The sequence below is a fragment of the Anser anser genome (genome assembly GCF_964211835.1).
Source record: "Anser anser genome assembly, chromosome: 4".
NCBI lineage: Eukaryota > Metazoa > Chordata > Aves > Anseriformes > Anatidae > Anser > Anser anser.
Window position 1 is genome coordinate 24,475,149 of NC_139724.1, and position 20,357 is coordinate 24,495,505.

At 33.2% G+C, this 20,357-nt stretch overlaps 1 protein-coding gene across 8 annotated transcripts in view; it reads right to left on the reverse strand.

Moving 5' to 3' along the window:
* WDR17 (WD repeat domain 17) overlaps positions 1-20,357 on the reverse strand; it is a 62,135-nt gene that overhangs the window by 18,641 nt on the left and 23,137 nt on the right. For all 8 annotated transcript variants that reach the window (XM_083835358.1, XM_083835357.1, XM_083835354.1 and 5 more), the window contains 14 exons: positions 19,381-19,564; positions 17,381-17,611; positions 12,738-12,989; positions 11,968-12,090; positions 11,433-11,620; positions 10,094-10,262; positions 8,179-8,270; positions 7,014-7,096; positions 6,240-6,326; positions 3,667-3,831; positions 3,017-3,219; positions 2,762-2,911; positions 2,548-2,678; positions 597-722 (listed from right to left, as the gene is read on the reverse strand). In XM_083835358.1, the coding sequence (XP_083691484.1) occupies positions 597-722; positions 2,548-2,678; positions 2,762-2,911; positions 3,017-3,219; positions 3,667-3,831; positions 6,240-6,326; positions 7,014-7,096; positions 8,179-8,270; positions 10,094-10,262; positions 11,433-11,620; positions 11,968-12,090; positions 12,738-12,989; positions 17,381-17,611; positions 19,381-19,564 (2,184 nt within the window). The remainder of the gene's footprint in view (positions 1-596; positions 723-2,547; positions 2,679-2,761; positions 2,912-3,016; positions 3,220-3,666; positions 3,832-6,239; positions 6,327-7,013; positions 7,097-8,178; positions 8,271-10,093; positions 10,263-11,432; positions 11,621-11,967; positions 12,091-12,737; positions 12,990-17,380; positions 17,612-19,380; positions 19,565-20,357) is intronic.

Sequence of the window (20,357 nt, forward strand, 5' to 3'; positions counted from 1 at the left end):
CTCTACTTCCAACCCAGTCATTAGAGTATAGGATTGATTAGTTTCTCTGAGAAGTTCCTGAAAGAACCACATAGCCCCATATTCTATACAAATTGTACATCTGGTTGCATATTCACATATGCAACCACAAATAAATTTGTGGCCTGGTTCTGGAATTTCACATCCGAGTCACTCTTCAACTGTGTATCACTATTAATGACAGGTTCTTGCTTTTCCACCCCTCCTTCCAGAGAGCCACAGAGCATATTTGCATATTTCTGCTGCCTCTCCTCCATTTTCAGACATGAATTCCTGCCCCTGCATCTAAACGCAATACAAACTTTTGTGTTTATAAAAAGAATTTAATTTTACTGAATACAGAAGTACTCTATACGTAGCCTAGCATTTTAACACTGAGTATGTATGAAGTCATGCAGACACACCTAGATGCCATTGTTCTAACAGATGAGTATTCCACAGAGAACTGATAATGCACAAATATCTTCAGGCATGAGGTAAGTTCTGATCCTTTTGTAAAGTATCAAGTGCTATTTTTAAAGAGTGAAATCCTAAGTGGATTATTAACCATTTTCAAGTAATGTTTACAACTCACTTACCATTCTAAATCTAATGAGATGTTTCATATGCATAATTCCTTTGCAGTAGTTTTGTGGAAGCAGACTATCATCCTGTCCTTTTATTACAGCAACTAAATCCCACAAATTTTTGCTGCCTCCCGGAGGCTAGAATTGTTAGGGGAAAAATAAAAAAACGTTGAATTACAATAATGTTCAAGAGAAATTAAACTTGTAAAGACCTTGAAAATTCTTCTCAGTCAATTCCAAGAAATATAATTTCAGACCATTTTAATATTAGAAGCTTTACCGTGAAGACATGACAGTTCAAGACACTACAACCTCTTCGTTTTTCTCAGAGACTTGAAGATACACTAAGATTCATGAATTCACGTTCTTGCTTATGTGTGGCCATAGTTGAGGGCTCATCATTTGAGCTCTCCCTTGTGCTCCCAAGTGTTTACAAGCTATGTGGTGGTTACTGCAGGCATAGAACAACATTCAGCTGCTGGAGTGCAAGAGCTACCCAAATAGTTGTTTACTCTGTTTTGTAGAACAAAGGTATGGGTGAGGTAAAGAAACAACTTCAAGTCTCAGCTGCCACAATGCAGTTTACAACACTAAAATCTTAAAATAGATACATATAACAGTATACACACAAAATTTTGCAGGTCCTCAAAGCAAATTTTTTGTTGCTGAAATTTTAAGCATTCATATAGGTCTAATATTTGAATATTCCCCTCTGTAAAACAAGGATGATGGCTTAACATTCAATGAAGTTTAGAAGTGAATGAGTCATTAAAAGGATAATAAGAAAAAAATATTAAACCTTTGACCTGAAGGAGCTTTTTTAAGAGTAACAGGATACATATTTAGAAGCTCAGTCATTTCTGAGCTGGTAAAAAGCAGAGGAATGTACTAGAAAAAAAAATCACTCTTTTCAATTTTCCTTTTTCAATCCCTGAAAGCTATCATTTGACTCACAATACTGTAAGCATAACATTAGCTTCTGGACTCTAAAAAGCACTGCACAGAGATGATCAAAAAATTTCTGTGGTTAGAAAATTCTAATATTCCATAATAGTTTTACTCAGGAATTAATATGGGACATCCAAATGTGTAACTTCTGTAAAACAAAGAATTGCATTAAAAATATTTTAAATAAAACAGTCAGGAAATTTCAGGATTTGTAATTGAGGAAAAGCATTTCAGCATTTCTGAATTATACCTTAAACTTTAGACAGAAATCAAAACATACAAACATTTGTTTGAACATACTGAAAATATTTTGTATTTTTTGCTTGATCTTTGTAGATCAGGGCATTCACTTAAATAACAATAGTCTGACACAAACTGTAATTTCTAGGACATTTCTGTCCTTGTTCTACCTCAATTTCAGCTCCCATGTAGATAAGCACACACAGGTACCCAGTAGTTTATAATTTTAACTTAACTGCACAAAAAAGGCTGCAATGATTTATAGGAAATGTTACTGTGCAGTGGAGCAAAATCACTAGATGGATACTGGGGCATGGGTGATCCACATCTCCCAGCAGTTCTGGCACAGACACTCAGGTAGGTCAAACCTCAACCAGAATGAAGGTGTTTCTTTAATGGATTAAAATAAAAAAAATCCAATGTAGTTTCATAAAATGTATTTTTTTCTTTTTCTTCAAAGGAAGATTCTAATTAAAGCAAACTATTCCTATGAAAAATTAAGCTAATTCCACCTATCTTCCTTTATGAAAGTTTGATGTTCACAAGTGACAAACAATTCAGTCATGGAAGTTCTTACAAGCAGAATTGTTAAGAGAGCTGATTTCTGAATATTTTTTGAACTTCCTTTTAGAAAGAGAGAGAAGAATAGTAGAGGAGAAAGCAACTTCTGTTTTAGAGATTAACTTCAGAAGAGTGAGTATAGAACACGGACAACCTTAACCTGTCTGACATCCTTAAGATGTCACTGACATCCTTATGTTTGTAGAATACTTACTGAAAAACATTCTGAAAACCATCTTAGTTTCTTTCCTCGAGGATTTCCTGTCAGTTTTTCCACTTCTTGCTTAATATCCCTGGAAACTTTACCACACAGCAAAGGAGGAGCACCAGATTCCACAGCACGATCTAACAAACACAAAGATTTAGACTTTTTTTTTCCTTTAGTAACATACAGAAAATTAAAACAACTGTATATGCAATTTACTTACCCGTATTACCAATAACCTCATCCCAACATCTATCTGCTAAGATATTTATTTGTAGAGGATTTATAAGAGGTGTCAATGACCAGAGTCTCACAGTGGAGTCACGAGAGCAAGATGCCACAGTGAATGGACGACTAGGATGACATGTTAATCCTAGTAGAGAGAGCGTTTAAAAATATAGTCAAATAATTTTTATCTAAAACCCAGTTTGATTAAAATCCATTTTAATACCGACATAAAACATATTTAAAATATTACCATACACATCTGCACCATGATCATAAACTGTGTCCAAACATGTTCCATCTCTTGTGTCCCAGACTCGAATTGTATAGTCCCAACTGCCAGATATTAGAAGGTAAGGAATTTCAGGATTCCACATCAGTCCCCGTACTGGAGCTGTATGTCCACTAAGAATATTTATACAAGCATCCTGCGTATAATCCCATATTCGAACAGTACTGAAAAAGGATACAAAAGATCTATGTCCATCAAATCACCTACATGAAATAAGACAGTCTCTACTTCAGCCAGTATTTTAAACTTCAGAATATTTATTTCTAAGAATATTTATTTTCAAAGAATTCCTCTTTCAAGACCAAAGCTTGCACATGTATCTTTAAATGTAGAATAAGCATGTAGTATCATCCTTGTCTCAACTCCTGTGATTAACAAGTATCAGGCACTTTCTGCTCTTGGGAAAGCATTTGGAAAACTGCATTGATACAGCAGTTGTGACAAATTTAGATAATTATTCTGCTGCCAAAACACTGTGTTAAGCTAACAGCAAAGCAACACTGAATTTGACCAACACAGAGATTTGGACTATTATTCACAGAGTTTTTTAAGGTGCCAGAAACAGTGCAACTAAAGATCTTAAATTTTCCTAATAGTTCTGATATACACACCCGTCATCAGAGCCACTGCAGAGGATCCCTTCTCTCAGAGGAGACCATCGTACATGAAACACCTTTGCAGTATGCCCTGTAAAAACTTTCAGCGGTTGATCAGAGCTGGTTGCCAAGTAATAAACACGAACATTTTTATCTTCACAACCAGTGGCTATCATATCTCTGCAAAAATAAAACAGGAAAAATCAGTCACTGGAATCAGGAAAAGTACTTATGGGTTTTGAGTCTAAAAGTAAGTATGATGCATATTTTACAATTTACTTTTAAAGTATCTTATTTTGCTCCTACTTTGTCTCTTTATGATGTCACTACTGATAAGTGTATTTCAGAGTAAATCGGAAAAAAAAGATCCATTAGTTAAAATAGGGAATAGTATTTGCGCTAGTCTGACCAAGCATTTCTGAAAATAGTGAGTATATTGTATTCAGAACTCAGCACAGAACTATTAGTAGATTGAATTACTGTATAACTGGTTTTGACAACAAGTTCTCATGTTGTTATTAGCAATTATCTGCAAAATATTGCAGTATATTCAGTTGCCTCCTAAATATTCAGCTTAGCAGGCATTAAAAGGAAGCCAATCTAACCTTCCCCTTTCCTGGTATTGAACGTCTGCTCTTTTCCATGCCTCTGATGGCCAGCACGTATAAGTCAGCTTTCAGCTACCAAATTCCCCTGCGATGCTTCTCCCTTAACACAAATTTGAGTTCAAATCCTGGTGCAAAAATTTGTATTAAAAATTCAACACAAAATTGTCCATACCTGCATTAAAACCAGACAGTCTGAAGACAATTATTTCTGTTGCTAGTATTAGTATTATAAAAAAAAATGCATTCCTATTATTAGATACACTGAAACCTCAGTTTGCTGCTTAATCTCTTATAAGGCAAGTACAACTCAATTTTATAACTCAGAAATCATTTGCCAATTAACTCTATTCCTTGCTTTTTAGTGTATTTATCTAAGAAAAGAAGTGTGTTCTTGTCACACTCGAATGACATATTCTAAATTAACTCTTATACTTCTTGTAATCCTTTGGTTAGTCTATGCAATGACATCTGTATTTGTTTTCACATACAGTTTTTTATCATGTACTGCATGTTTTATAATTTACAGAGAAAATATATTTTAAAATATAGAGAAAACATAATTTATAATTTACAGAGAAAAAACACAGGAAAGAAAAACATTGACCCTCACAGACTATAACTATCTTAACACAAAGGTTTCTACAATTCCCATAAAGTATGCGTGAGTGAGACAAGTAGTCAAGGAGGATGAGGCCTAAAACAGATGTTTTTTTCCTCTTCTCTTTTGAAACTTTATAGACACTATCGGAACAAACTATGTATTAGGAAACTCACCAAGAAACAAGTTGACAAAACTGAAAATTCAGAAGAGATGTAGAGAACAGCATGACTACTTTGTCATCAGAAGTATTTGAAAAATCACTTAGCAAAACCCAAGTATTAAAATTTGGGGTATTCTCAAAATATTGATAGATTCAGTTTTTCAAATATTATTTTTTGTTAGAAAGAATGCTGCAATACATTTTCTATGCTTCTTATTATCAATTTATAAGATTACATAGTGTACAAACATTTAAAATTATAGTGTGTTACTTCATGTTATGTTTTGATTCATCTTCAGGGAGTTGTTTTCAAATTAAATATATAATAATTGAAGAGCTGTAATATGACTCTTATTCAACTACACTTATTATTTATAAACTATTTGCCAAAGTGTAGATACACACTGGGTTCCTTCTGATGACATTATGTGTGGAATATATTTAATTTTTTACTTCGAAGAATTGCAACTTATCTGGACATAAATTCTCGTATAGCTACTTATGGATATTTATCACTATCAAAGTATTCTCGGAATTGGACAACCAGCAATAATTAGACATGTATTAAAAGTGTCTTAAATTTCTTACATTAAGCTTCAGTTCTGAGAAGGATCTAACAGCATATTTCTAACATGTAATTCTGTTCAGTACAGGTTGCCAGAACTAGAAGTACTTATTTTGCATTGTTATGTTTTTGACAGAAATAAATATCACCTGAGAGACTGAAACTTACTGTCTCAGGCACAATACCGTTGACATAATCATAGTCATTTCAGGGTTGAAGTTGGTATCTCTTTGTAGCATGCAGTGCCCTAGTGGATGTCCAGGGTGTTCAAAAGTAGCTTAAGAGATCCCTATGCCTTATTTCATTGCAGTTTATGTATCTCCCAAACCTTACAAAGAGGTTACCCCATACCTTGTCATATAGGTTTTCCATTATATGGCATTAAAACCAGAGATGTTTTCCTCCTGGTAGTACAAAGATAGCCTTTTTAGAAGTTAAATAGTCTTTGTCTTACACAAGAAATTGGCATACTGGACAATGAACACTACTGGAAATGCAGAGCTACTACAGACATCCTACTGTGAAACAGAAACAATTTCTGTGCTGTAATATGACAGTAAGTATCACATTCTAAAATCAATAACTTTGTGTTACTTTATAACATTAATGCAATTAAATAGTACATATAAATTATTTGGGTTAATTTTTACTCACTTGTTGTTTTGACTCCAATCACAGCCAAACACTGCAGCTGGATGTTTGTACTTGTGAAGAACCTTGCCATCAACGGTTCGAATAATACTGAAACCAATTACAATAGAATATTATGAGGAAAAAAGCTACCATTCTGAGTAGGCTATCCAAAACTCAAGTTTGATTATACGCAAATATGCCAGATAGCAGTAACTTAAAAAAAAAAAAAGTATACGGAAATAATTTAAAGGATGTGGGTAGCAAAGGAAAAAAAAGGTTTGAAAATGTACTGAAAAGTACACACAACATTGTTCTTGCTTGACATTTGATCATTTTTGCAAATAAACTATTATCCTCCTGTAGTAATATAATTGTAAATTTTATTTTGCTCTGTAATAGTGATTTCTAGTCCTTGAAATAACAAACTTTAAAAAAAACGACAAGGCAAAACAATGAAGACAAGAGGGATAGCTTTTTGATAAGTGTCCTCTATGCCTACAGGTAAGAAACCTAGAAGAATATTCTTGGCTAAATAAAAATCAATAATCAGTTTCAGTATCAAAGTGTTTTAGACACTACTCCCTTTGGATACAATTCCTTTATTTTTTCTTAAAATCATGAAAAATATATCCTAACAATACAGCAGATTTATATACACCAAATTCTGGCCAGTGAGAACAATTTTAAAATTAATCATTGATGGTGCTGCCAAAGTTCACTGACTTGAGATGTGCATTTGGTATTTTTTTGTTTTTGTTTTTTTGTTTGTTTGTTTTTTCTTCCAGTAACACTCACCAAAATCCATCACCGCTGCAGGTTGCTATTCTTTTGGAATCTTTATGACTCCAGGCAATGCAGAAGATTCCATTCTTTCCATGCTTCAAAAAATGCAAAATACCTATCAATAAGAAATAATTCACCCCTTTTTCTCTTATCTATTGACTCATCTGTTTTATTTTGTTCTCCTATGGGTTTCAGCCCCTTTCTCCCAGAAAACTGGGACTGAGGACAGAGGGACAGAGACAGTAAAACTGCCCTACTCTCCAGTATCCAAGAGACAAAGAATGAGCAACTCATATGAATCTGAAGCTTGAATAAAGGTTAGCTGCTTGTTCTAATAACGACGTTAGTGGGAATGAATATTTGTGTTATGTGAAAACTTAATCAGGGGCATGCATCAGGACCAGTGTTTGAGAACAGATGTTTAGTAGCACGTGCTCCAATCTTCTACATGTTAAAACTCGAGAACTTCTAAATCTTTTTTTTTTTGTTGTTCATTTGCTTGCTTTATTTCATTAAAAAAGGTTCTTCTTGACATCATTCTTCTTAAAGAGCAGCCCTTCCCTCCAATGCAGATATTGCCACAGTTAACTATGTCTGTCTAAAATAGTATTAGAAAATACATACTGAGAATACACAAAATAGTACAGAATACTACACTACTAAATAGCTCTTTCTGCCACTAACTGGTTATGGCGCCACTTCAGGACTTGTAAAAGCCTGCATAGATTACAGGTAATACAAGGCAAGATTCTAAATAAACTATACTGTCTAGCGTGCTGCAAAATGCAGCTTCTTGGTCTAGACTTCAGGGAATTATTTTTTTGGCGGGGGCTTACATTTGAAAATATGGAACATCAATTCACCATTTTATGTTTTGAAGTTTTATGTCCATACACATTTAAGAAAGAATTGGCTTTGCTTTTCCTATGTATCACTACAGAAACAATTTTAAAGTAATGGAGACCTTCTGGTGCTTCACAATTCTCAGGTCACAAATCTACTCTTAGGAAGTAAGAAAAACTTCATCTGCCTCAGAGATAAACTGGCACCCATACCAATCTTTCTACAGATTTTTGTTATATCATCTTTTAAGAACATGACAGATCTTCATTTATTGGCACCAGAGGGAATGACTAACTTATATGCAATAGACAAAAGAGAAGTAGGCTCATTATACCTCACTGAATCGGGTTATCACTTTGCCTCTTGGGACATCCCAGATGAAGCCACCATTTCTCGATGTTGCACCTGCTATGCAGTTCAGATCTCCTTTAAAAAAAGACATTTATAAGCTCTCATAATAAACATAATATGAAGCCATCAATGCACATAAACAGCATTTTTTTCTATGCTTTAAGGCCAGCATTTGATATTAAGTTGCAAATATCAGTTTCAGCAAAAGCCTGACCTACTTTTCTATATTCCTATTTTGAGCAAAGGGCAAACCAGAAGTGGAATAGTTGCAAAAGTATTCTCAATGCCTGCTGAAAGCTTTGCAATTAAGGTGACAAAAAGTCATGTCCATTATGCATGACTGAAACTAAAAAACATATACAGTCTCAATATTTCAAGCTTGAAGTAGAGCATTTGCTTTTAAAGTTCCATATATACTAAAGACAAATCAGGAAGAATGCTACAGGTCATATAACTTGGGCCTAATCCAACAGCCACTGGCTCCTCCTCACCCCAGTGATCATCTATGCCAGTAGAGCTATAATTTTGCTAAACAACCCTATGACACAGTTAGGTAAGTTTCCGCTGTTGTTTTATACTGTACTTCAGAGGCAGAAAAGGCAATCCATACAGGAGGAGTCTAGAAAGCTGTTTAGAACATACATACATAGAATGGCAAGAGATTCAGGTAGGAGAAAGTCAGGGGGAAAAAAAAAAGAGGTATCACCACGTTTAAAGGTCTTCTGAGACCAAATCCAAATGGTGGCATGCATTGGATTATATTTTAGGAATGAAGAAATATGATGGTACAAGGTGGAAAGGAAATTGCTGGGAGTAAGGGATGTGAAAGAAACAAGAAAAGTTTTGTCTGGAATGGGCAAAAATGAAGCGTAAGGAACCGAAGTTAAGAGCAGAAGTTTAAGTACATACTTTCAATTGGCTTAAATTTACTTTTTTAATAATTCAGAATACAAATCTTAAAACACCCCCATTCTTCCCCTCACCGTCATGAACAAACTATTCTCTTAATGCAAGATACTACTACAAAGTGAATTTAAATTTTAAAACAAAATAACACAAAAGATGGAATAACATATGTGATATTGTCATAATTTCCATGTAGCACAAAAAATTATCTGTGAAGAGGAACATGGTGCAAGATACTCTCTGAATTTTATTTTTTTTTAAAAAGTGCCATCTCATTTCACTTATACAGACTACATTAAGCTTCCCATTAGAATCATAGAGAGAGTAAAGCACCAAGCTGAATTTAGAATTAAAAAAAACAAACAACTGTATCTGCTGTCCAAAGAATTAAATCACAAGAAAGCCTTATCATCAACTACTGACATCAGTAACTTTATCAGAAATGTACTTTCAGGTTCATCTAAATGGATTGCAGAACAGTTCTAACAAGAAAATTTCCTACCAACTTCAGTGGCTTCTCTAGGGAAGAGTAGACACTTTGTGGAAAAGGTACTCCCTATCCCAAAAATAATTAAAAAAATAGAAAAATAAAAGTGGAGCTCTTCAGTGAATACAATCCTACATGAAGAAGGATGAGATTGAACTGAACACATATATTCCATTTTTTCAGCATAAAACAGAATTTGAATTCCTTTAATCATTTGCCTACTGTGCAGAGGAAGCCTCATCATCTCTGTAATGTAGTGCTAGAAAAACTTTGCAGAGCTTTGTTCCTCTAGTCTCAGTATGAAAGGCAGAGATCAGTCCTTTTAATGGTGAGCCTCAAGGAGTTCTGAACCACTAATTTTTACAAGTTTTACAGATATTACTTCAGTTATGTTTAAAAACTTTTAAGACACCCTCCTACCTAAAACTAACACTTTTATAACACAAATTGCTGCTAGTCAATGCTAATTCAAAGAACATTTAGACTTCAAGTAAAATATTCTTACCTGGAGCCCAAGAAATGGAATAAATAACCCCCTCATTACCAGGAGATGTGTAAACTGCTGTTAAAGTATTTATATCCCAAACTTTTATTGTGCCATCAAATGAAGCTGTAGCAAGAAGATCAGGGTTATCAGGTTTGAATTTGCAATCAAAGATGGTCTCAACATGTCCCTTAAATGAAACAAATATTGAATCCATTTTTATTACTTTTTTTTTCCAGAACTCCAACTCTAGAACAAACTTTAAAATGAACCATATTATAACCTATATGTTATGGCTAATCAGTCAAAATCAAAAGACATAAAATAGCTTGGACTATAACACTCCTTCCCTTCATAGATCTTTATTAAAAACAGAAACATTCTGCCTTAAAACAACAAGGTGATGGAATGCCAGGGATGCATTAGCATTGTCCATTGAAAATGAGTTACTAAAAAAAAAAACACTAGACAAAAGTAAGAAAAAATAAATAGTAAAACAGAAATATTTTTGTTCTTCAGGTAAAAATGATCTGACAAATAATAAAGCTCTGTATGTTGATTATATTCGAAAACATTTACTAGTATTAGGGCAAGTTTTCTGTATTCTAAAAACAGTCTGCTCTATTGAAGTTTAAACTTCAATCATTCAGAAGTTTTGCATCTCAATTGCTTGTTTTCTAAGATACGGTCCTCTGGCACTAAACTTGACACATGCATGAAAAATAAATAACAAAAAAATGTTAAGCCTCAGGTGCTTTACAGAAAAAAAAACTATTAAAAATTAACACGGAACACTAACCTCTATTCAAACACATACTGGAGTACACCTGAAAATTACTGACATTTTTCAATGCAAAGGGAGTAGGGAAAGAGGAAAAGAGAAAAATCGTCAAGAATAACCAACAGACCAGTGAAGATGCTTACCTAATATGTGATAAATTCAGCTTTGAATTTCTGCTTTTAAAAATAATTAAATAATAATTAGGTCTTTGTCATTTTAAACTGAGTGACCTCACCACCTGAGTGGCTTACATTTTCTCTCAGATTTGACTAGAACCTTCATTCTGGATTATAGAAAACCATTCAGGTAATATTTCAGTGGACAAGATGAAATTAAACTAAAATTTTAGCTAAAAAAAATGAAAAAAAAGCAAAACAACAACCACCACCACAACACCCTTAAATCTTTACTGGCTAAAAACAAATTTAATCTCTTTTTTTTAATGATAAAGCTTGTTTGAGATTCCTATAAAAACTTTATTCCTTTTTTTTTGTTTGTTTGTTTGTCTGTTTTCTGCTGTTAAAAAAAAAAAAGCTATATAAGCAAAATTGTCATTCCAAAGACAGAGATAAGACATACCAAATCTCTAAGGAAATCCCACTTTCTGGCTCCCATGTCATAAAGCCCCACACCACCGTCCATGAAACAACAGACAGCATGACCAGGAGGAAGAGAAAATGCTTGGTTTGGGGTTAAAGTTGGAGGAGGAACAGCCTCACTTGTCGAGGATGTATGATGATTTTTAGTTGGAGATGGTGATAAAAATGCTTAAGAAAAAATAAAAACATAAGATTATTTTTTTAATTTTCCATTTAGTAATAAATAACAATTATATAGAGGAAATTGCTTTGTATTACAAAGAGATTTAAAAAGGAAAAAAAAAGAAATTGCTGTACAAAGCCTGGCCTGCTAAAGAAGGACATTATAAAGAGCTTGATCCTTTACACATTCATTTGTCCCACCCATCGGCACCAGAGAGCAAGCACTTTGCTTAATTAAGAACTAGAGAGCCAAGAAAAGTTTTCAGAGATTAACTTGGGTATACCCAAGATTCACAAAAATATTTTCTTAACTTGCTTCCACTGTAATGAATAACAATCAAAAGTAAACTTACACTTTTTCTTTGGAGGAGAACTTAGTACATGCAAACCATGGAAACCCGTTTTCTTCAATTTAAAATTATCTATAGGTGTTGTACGTGAAACATTCCAAATACGTAACACACCAACTTGAGAATCTGAGGTTAAAAAAAACAAAGTTTTTTTTTATTATTTATTTTTTACTGTATAAGGTCTGTTTAAGCAAAAAAAAAAAATATGACAATGAATTAAACTTAGAATCCTAAAAGTATTTATAGGCAGGCACAGTCGCCTCCATGGTAATTTCACTATTAACAACAGCAATTAGTGACATTAGTTAATTAAAATTCAGCAGATAAACTCTATGGAAACTCTCTCTTTATAAAAATAATCTCATAGTTTCACTTTCCTTATTCACTGGTTGTCCTACCTTGAAACTATACAGTATAGAAAAGAAGCAGGAAAAAGGAAAAAAAAACACCTTCTGGAAATAGAGAAAGAAAAGCAGGAGAACAAGAAATGGCACCCTTCAGTGCAATGCATTCCTATTCCCCAAAAAACTCTAACAATATTGCTCAAGTGTGCATAAGGAAAATATTATTTAGCATAAATAGTTTGATATCACTTTTTTGTACCCTACAAATAGAAAATATGTAAAAACTGCTCATTGTCATTTTCTGTTCTTTTCCATATTTTTTTTTTTTTGTACAACACATGTATGCTTTAATTTGTATAAATGTTAAGAAACAGAAGACTCAGTGCTATATTCACTACTTTTCCATAAATCAGGAAAGAAAAGGCTTACCTCCAGTTATAAACATTCCGGGTGCACTAGAAACCCAGGCTAAACACTGAACAGATGCCGCTGCACTGGGAAAATTAAACGTTGTGATACAGGACAGAGATTCAGAATCAACTAGTCGAATGCCATTGTGTAAATTAGCAACAAGAAGGTAGTCAGTTGACAAAGGGTCCCACTCCAGCGCTGTAACAGGATCCTCTTCATCTGTTCCTTCAAGAGACTCTGGCCTTAAGACATGTTTCTGACTTTTAGAGCCTTTAAGAGTACAAGAATACAGTTATTTCAAAATGAAATCAAATATATCCTGGGAATATTTACAAGGATTGCAAATCTAATTTTTATTTCTCCCTGAAATTGTTACAGGTTGCTCTACTGTCTGTACCAGAGAAATCAATGAAGCTGGCTTTGCAATATTTGACTTAAAGTAGTCCTAGCTCCATCAGATGTGACTTTATTTTTTAATACAGCAGAAGATAGAAACAAGTTTCAGATTTAACAACAGAATTTTATACTACAGAAAAATATGTTAAATATACATTGTCCAAATAACTTCCATGAGCAAAGAGGTATGCAGCACAGTTGAAGATGTGAGCTATTTTAATATAAGTAAATATGCATAACAGGCATATAATATTTGCACAACAGCAAATATAGGCAAAAGAAAAGCAATGTGAACAAGAAAAAAGTGTAGCAAAGTAATGTTTACAAACAATTGCTTTCAAATTTTTTGGTTGTCCAAAACTACGTGTGCAATTATGAAGCATTCATACATTTTAAAGCCAGAACAAGCCATTAGATATCGAATTTGACACCTGCATAACAGAACAGACCTTGTATTAAGAAAAAAAATCCACTATTTTGCACCACTTTTCTAGAAATAATTAATTTACATCTTCAACTATTCAGTTTTAAATCTACTTTTCAATTTTAATAACAAAAAATATAATTAATCATATTTTGATAAATGCCAAGGCCTAACTGTATTAGTTAATGATTGACGTATGGATATGGTTTAGTGGTAGATTTAGCAGTGCTAGGTTAAACAGTTGGACTTGATGGTTTTGGAGGTCTTTTCCAACTTAAGTAATTCTATGATTCTGCGTAGAACAAAGCCTATCCCAACTAGAACCAAAAAAGAAAAAATGCTGATCACTGTGGAACTTTCTTAATATTAAAATAACCCAATAATTTTCTAATAAAAAATCTATTATTGTACATTGTATCTGGCATTAACTTTATCCATCAATTATCAGAAATTAAGCAAAGGATTTAAGATTTTACAACTAATAGCTGCATAAACTGATTCCTCCATTCCACTTATGTTTTCCTACAAGAAAAATGCTACGGTGTAGTCATCTCTTCTCAAGCACCTGGAATAACAACAGGAAAAACACTGGAAATACCATTATGTAACTGACTTAAATTAGCCAAAAACTTTAGGATTCCCCCCGCAAAAGTTCTCATGAACGAACAATGCCAGTCATGTTCAAACACCTCCGTCTTTAGAAAGCACAACCAACTGCTGGGGAAGCATGGACATCTAGGAGCTATTCAGTTTTACCTCTGCTTCAAAAAAGAGTCTGGAAGCAAAGCTCAGGGGAACCCTAACTGTTAAATTTTATCTTCTACTAAAAGAAGGCAATTGTACTGTGAATCATGTGATTGAGTCACAGGTGATTTAAGCAAGCTGTACTTAATTCTGAGAACAAATGAAAGGTAATCTAGTATAGAACACTTGGTTCTAAATGACTGCACTGTATTTCTTTAAATAGGTTACTAATCTTAAATCCTTGCATATTTTTTCTTTACACTAAATGTTCTGCTACATTAATGGATAATCTGGAATTAATTAAAAGAATATATCATATATTTATATAATTACAAAAGAAAGACCTAAGTAGTGTAGTCTGCTAATTATTCAGCAGTGACTCCTACTTCAATAGAAAGACTGGATTCTTCAACAAGTCAACACACTGCACTCTCAAACACTTAACAGGAAGCTGTGGATGTTCACATTCTCTCTAGAGTGTTTTGAAGAATCAGTAAGTGTCCTGTAAGTATTTTACTTATCCTACAAAAGGACTGGACCCTTTAAAAGAATGGAACAGGTACTTTTTTTTTTTTTTAAATTGATTTCACTTGGTGTCTAAATAAGTCCTGGTCCAACAACAAGCCATTGTACACATTTTACAGGAGGTACATGAGGACTGAACTTTAAGCTCAGAATGCAAAATATTAGCTTACTAGCCTGTACTGGATACTGCCAACTCCCTGCCCATCCCTTTTTTTTTTTTTTTAATAAAAAATAACAAACACAGAGGGCCTATATTTAACCCACTGACATCCCTTTGTTCAAAGTACTTTTATTTTTTAAAAGCCACCAGTTACAAACATCTGATCAATACTGACTGTAAACTGTAAACTAGAAAACCAAGGTTGATAAAATTAGTTAGCTTACATAAGCCTACATTTTCAATTATATCCAAATGTTAAGACATCCTAGTAGTTCATGAAGTTGCAATTACATTTAAAGAACTAGTCGTTCATGAAGATGTAACCACAGTAAGGGTACTTGTACTTTATCACAGTGATGCAACCTATATTCAAATATTACTTAATTTTGAAACATGTTAATTTAACTGTTCATCAGAATTTTGATTATCTATTTTTCAACACATCTATGATTTTATCTAAATAAATTCATCTTTTTCTAATACTGTAAAGACAGTAAGGAAAAAGAAACTAGGACTTGGCTGTGTTCTTTCAAAATCATGATTGCTCAAATGTCATTATCGTAATTACAGGAATATAATACTTTGAAATATTCAATTTTCTTATTGCATGCAAGTCTGGGCTTTGAATGGCAGCAATATGGTATTTCAGTTAGTGCCTGTTCTTGAATACATCTGAATTTGTCAAACTAATTCATCCCATGTAGTACAACTTGCCACTTAGCTCTGACAATTACTTTGTAAGTGGACCTCTGCAGATCCATGATTTTTGGTTACTAAAAAACAAATAAAAATCCTATTTGACTAAATTATCTTACATCCATTTCGTTAAATGAAGTGTGTTCGGAATTAAAAAAAACACACAACAGAATCCAACAGAAAATGCATTAATTTCCTTGAAAAATTTTGTAAAAGTTGTAAAAGTAAAATTTTAAATAATTTAAAAACAAAAAATTGAAAAGTTCATTTTCAAGTGTCAATTGCAGTACTTCCCTTTCTGTTCCAAATAATTTAAGAAGTAACCTGCATTATTTATATCCAGGAGTTTCAGTGAAAAAGTTCTGAAAAAAAAAATTCACTCAATTGCATATGAATTTTCAGTTTGTTGGAAACCAAGAATTTTATATAGATTAAGAACAGAAAATGTATACCAGTGTTATTTATTTTTATTTTTAAATGATCGTAGAAAATATTTATAATATTACAATAATAATGAAATAAAAAATACTCTAAATAGATACAGTATCCCCCCCCCAAGTATGAACAATTTTCAATTAAAAAAATACAGGAACTTGTACTGTGGTACATGTGGTACATACAGAACTGCTACTGATGCCAGCTTTTTTAGCCATTGTTCTATTTGCATGACAAAAATTCTGACATTTTAAATGTTTTGCTATTAATGCTATTTTCATATTGAAATAATTCTAGGCAAACTATTCATGAAAACTCTCAGTTCGATACATATTTAGAGTGTTATTAAAACAGATTTTAATTTCCCTATGCTAGTACTAAGTCAGCCAGCATTGCTGAAGCAAGGGAATTTATTTTCTGTGACATTCCTAGCGACAACTTATTACAGTGAACTGAAGGGGAACAAATTTTCAATGGCTGTTGGAGTATAACATCATGTAAAATGAATGAATTATTTAAAGAACTATTTTTTCTCAAAGTTGAAAAATTATTTTTCAGCAGAGGAAAAAGAAGTAGACAGAAAAGAAAAAAATCTAAATAGTCCATCCCATATTGTTGTGTGTCTTCACAGAAACCTGTTTATGAAAGAGTGCTGAATTTTAACTTGAAAGGACAGGTCCTCATTCAGCAAACCCCCTTTTTTAATTAGTCCAGTACTCTGCTGATGAAGTATGCATTCACATGCTCTGTGCATTACAAACGTAAGGAGAAAAATTCTTGCCCAGGTAGTCTCTTTGAGAAGAGAATCCTAAAGACCGACACACTGTTGTTCATGAAATGAAATTCTACCTACAAAAAGGCAGCAGACTCTAGAATATGAAGCAGGGGGCTCTAGAACAAACAGAAGCAAAGTAAGAGACTAGTGAAAAATTCAAGTCTGTCCATTTGGATGAACAAACTTACTGGGAAATACAGAAAATTCAGTAGAAAATTGTGGCTGTTATCATTCCCCCAAAAAAGTTTGCTAGACTTATCAAAAATTGCAGTGTTATCTTGAACACAAAATGGGGAAGCAACAAAGAAAATGCTCTGCACACTTCAACTAAACAAATACATTTCTGTGATATAGAAGGAAGAGAAATACTATGAATTAAGAACAAGTTTTTACATATGTGCCTATATTTCTAAAACCTAAATGAAAAAAAAATGCAGAATTACACGCAAAGAGACAACAGAGAACAACAAAAATATATACATATATATTCCAATATCAGTTTTTACCTGGTTGAAAAACAGACAGACTTCCATCAGTATGTCCAAAGACTACTTTTCCTTTTTTCTTTGGATGCCATCGAAATAGACAGATATCTGACAAGAAACTATGTGCTTCTCTATGTACAGTTACTCCACTGTCAGGTCCCGAGATAGTCCAAATGTACAAGGGACCTCTGTGGGACACAAATGCAACTGCATCACCTGCATTCCAGCACCAGCTAAGAGACGCAGGAATTCCTGAAACATACAGGTAAACCTTGTTAGAACCAGAATAGGAAATTCAGTATATTACGGTTGGGCCCAGTATCTGCAACTGTCTTGACAAGCTGTAGAAACAATTATTCATCTACATAAAAACTATTAGACTGAAATTTAAACAGTGTAAAAGTAAACTATACGTATCCATATGTAGAAAGCAGAAATATTTCTCAAATTATTTTAATACTACTTTGATGGGCTGTATTTCATGATACTTATACTTGATTTCATTAGTGCCAAAGCCAATCACATATATGAGAGAGGTTAAACCTGATCCTGTAAACAATCCTGTCATTCATTCACAATTCCATTTACCACTATTGTTTTATTGCTAGCTATTTGCTATTAAGCTAGTAAAATAATGAAAAATTTACAATTTCTTTTTTTTTTTCCTAAAACATAATGTAATTTAATCTAGGGATAAATAAAACAGGCAGGTATTTGTGATAGAACTGGAAAACTCTATAGTCAAAGCAAACTCTTGATAATTTCTCTCTGGACATCTGCCAGTTAACTCAATTGCGTAACACTTACCTGTGAGGACTGACGTTTAAAGGTTTTGACGTTAACAACTCCAACACTAATTTATCCCCATAATTTAATAACATGTGTCTGAAGGGGTGATTGACAGTAAGACAAACTCCTCAAGATGAAGATTCACAGCTGTTTATATTTTGATACTTTAATGCTATTTGCTGTCTTTAACACTACCATATTAATAGGATGTTTAAGCATATTATCCTAAAAATAATATGACTTTTAGAAAATTTAAAATAAGATAAAATATTACTTCACATGTATTCACTGGTTGAAGTAGCTTTTTAAGCAAGCAATGTGTTGAAAAATAAGTATCAGCTTTCATATTAATGCATAATTTGAGCCAATATTCTGTTTGGATTAGATCAAATCATCGTGTGTTTCCCTACTTACTCCTTTTGCAGGATATGCATGATACACAAGATTTTTTGGGGTATTCTAAATCCTCTGGAAAGAACAGAGTAGAGAGTCCCAAAGTATCTTGAAAGAACCTGAGATACCGACTGTCCTTGGGTTACACCTATTTTCCAAGAAAGCAAATATAGGAGTCAAGCACAGCTGACAGAGATTGCCTATAAGAACAGAAGATACAGGTGCTGGTTTTGACTGAAGGGAATGAATGAGAACTGGGCAGGGAAAGGTGACAGGTATAGACTTTTAAACCCCCTAGACCTCTATTACAGTCTTGTCAGAGGTTTCAAGTCCTTAGATAAGATGCATGTGGAGAAGAATTAAGGTATTTAAACAAAAACTATTTTTCCATTTCATTGATAATTTACACTTGAACCTGCTGAACACTATATTTTATTTGTTTTCACTTCTGTAAAGAATGCTACATTTTATTTGATTTCACTTCTGTAAAGTTATCATGAAAATACATGATCCAATGTTTAAAACTTTTTTTTTTTATGATAAAAAAATGTTTATTTCTGCTCAACCAATAATCAATGGCAAAGTAAATTCTTCAGTTGGTCAAGTACTTTAGAGAAAAGAAACTTTTCACCAATTACTAGATAGTTCAGAGCAACTTCTTCTAACACACTATCATAATTTTCTAAAATGAACTATAACAATCAGAAGAATATTGTGTTATGTAATTATTAAGCCGCTGGTCTACTGAATGCTTTGAATTTACTGTGTTATCAAGTATTTCTGATACCTGGAAATGAAAAGAACTTTATTGAACAAATAGATCTCCATGTTTGAAGTACCTTTTGTGTTGTCCAGCTTGGCCACAACTTTCTGTTCAGTCACGTTCCAAATAATTACTAAACTGTCTGCACTGGCACTTGCAAACATGTCAGGATTGTGCGGACACCAGGATATGGCTGTGATTGTCTTCTTATGCTCAGACATAATTGCCCGGAGCTTGAATTCATTGTAACGGTGATCCAGCTAAACAAAGAGTAAAAATTCATTTTAGAAATACGTATTTTGAAAGCTCACTTTAAATATTGTTGGGTCAGAGAACAGCTCATGTAACAGGCTTACAAATGAAATTGTGGTGGATTAACAATTCTCAGTACTTGACATCTCAATAAATGAAATTCCTATGTAATTTACTTACACAGAAAAGGTGTAAAATATTCAATTATCCCAAGCACTATTAGCATTCTATCATTTTCACTTATAAACTATTATATTTCTTTAAAAACTGCACTCTAACATGATTTTTATATAAGGATACTAAAATGCATTCTTTACAGTTAATCTACAAGGGATGGAACACAGAAATGAGTTTGAAATCTTTCTGATTCCTTAATTTGCTTGGTCCAGTTAAAAAAAAAAAAAATCGAAACCCCCAAACCTGACACAGAAAAGTTTATTTTAATCCCACAAGCAGTGTAACTCATGCAGTTAAAATACGGTTATCCTTATTTCATGCAGTATTTCTCAATCTGAAAATTCCACGATAGCATTTATACTTTTTGTTACATATTGATGCACAGTAATTGGGGACTTTAAATGACCACACTGCTGTGCAGTTCAGAAACAAAGAAAGTAGTAAGTTGCTCCAAACCAAAGACAGGTGGGCCGCCGAATCCACAGCTCTGTAGCTCCATCTTCAAAGTTTCCCAGAGTGGATTAAAAACTGCTTCAAATGACTACTTTTACACTACAGCTTCAAATGAAACCATAGAATTGCTTCATTTCTCTCTCAAAAGCTGTTCTTCTTTGACATATTTTC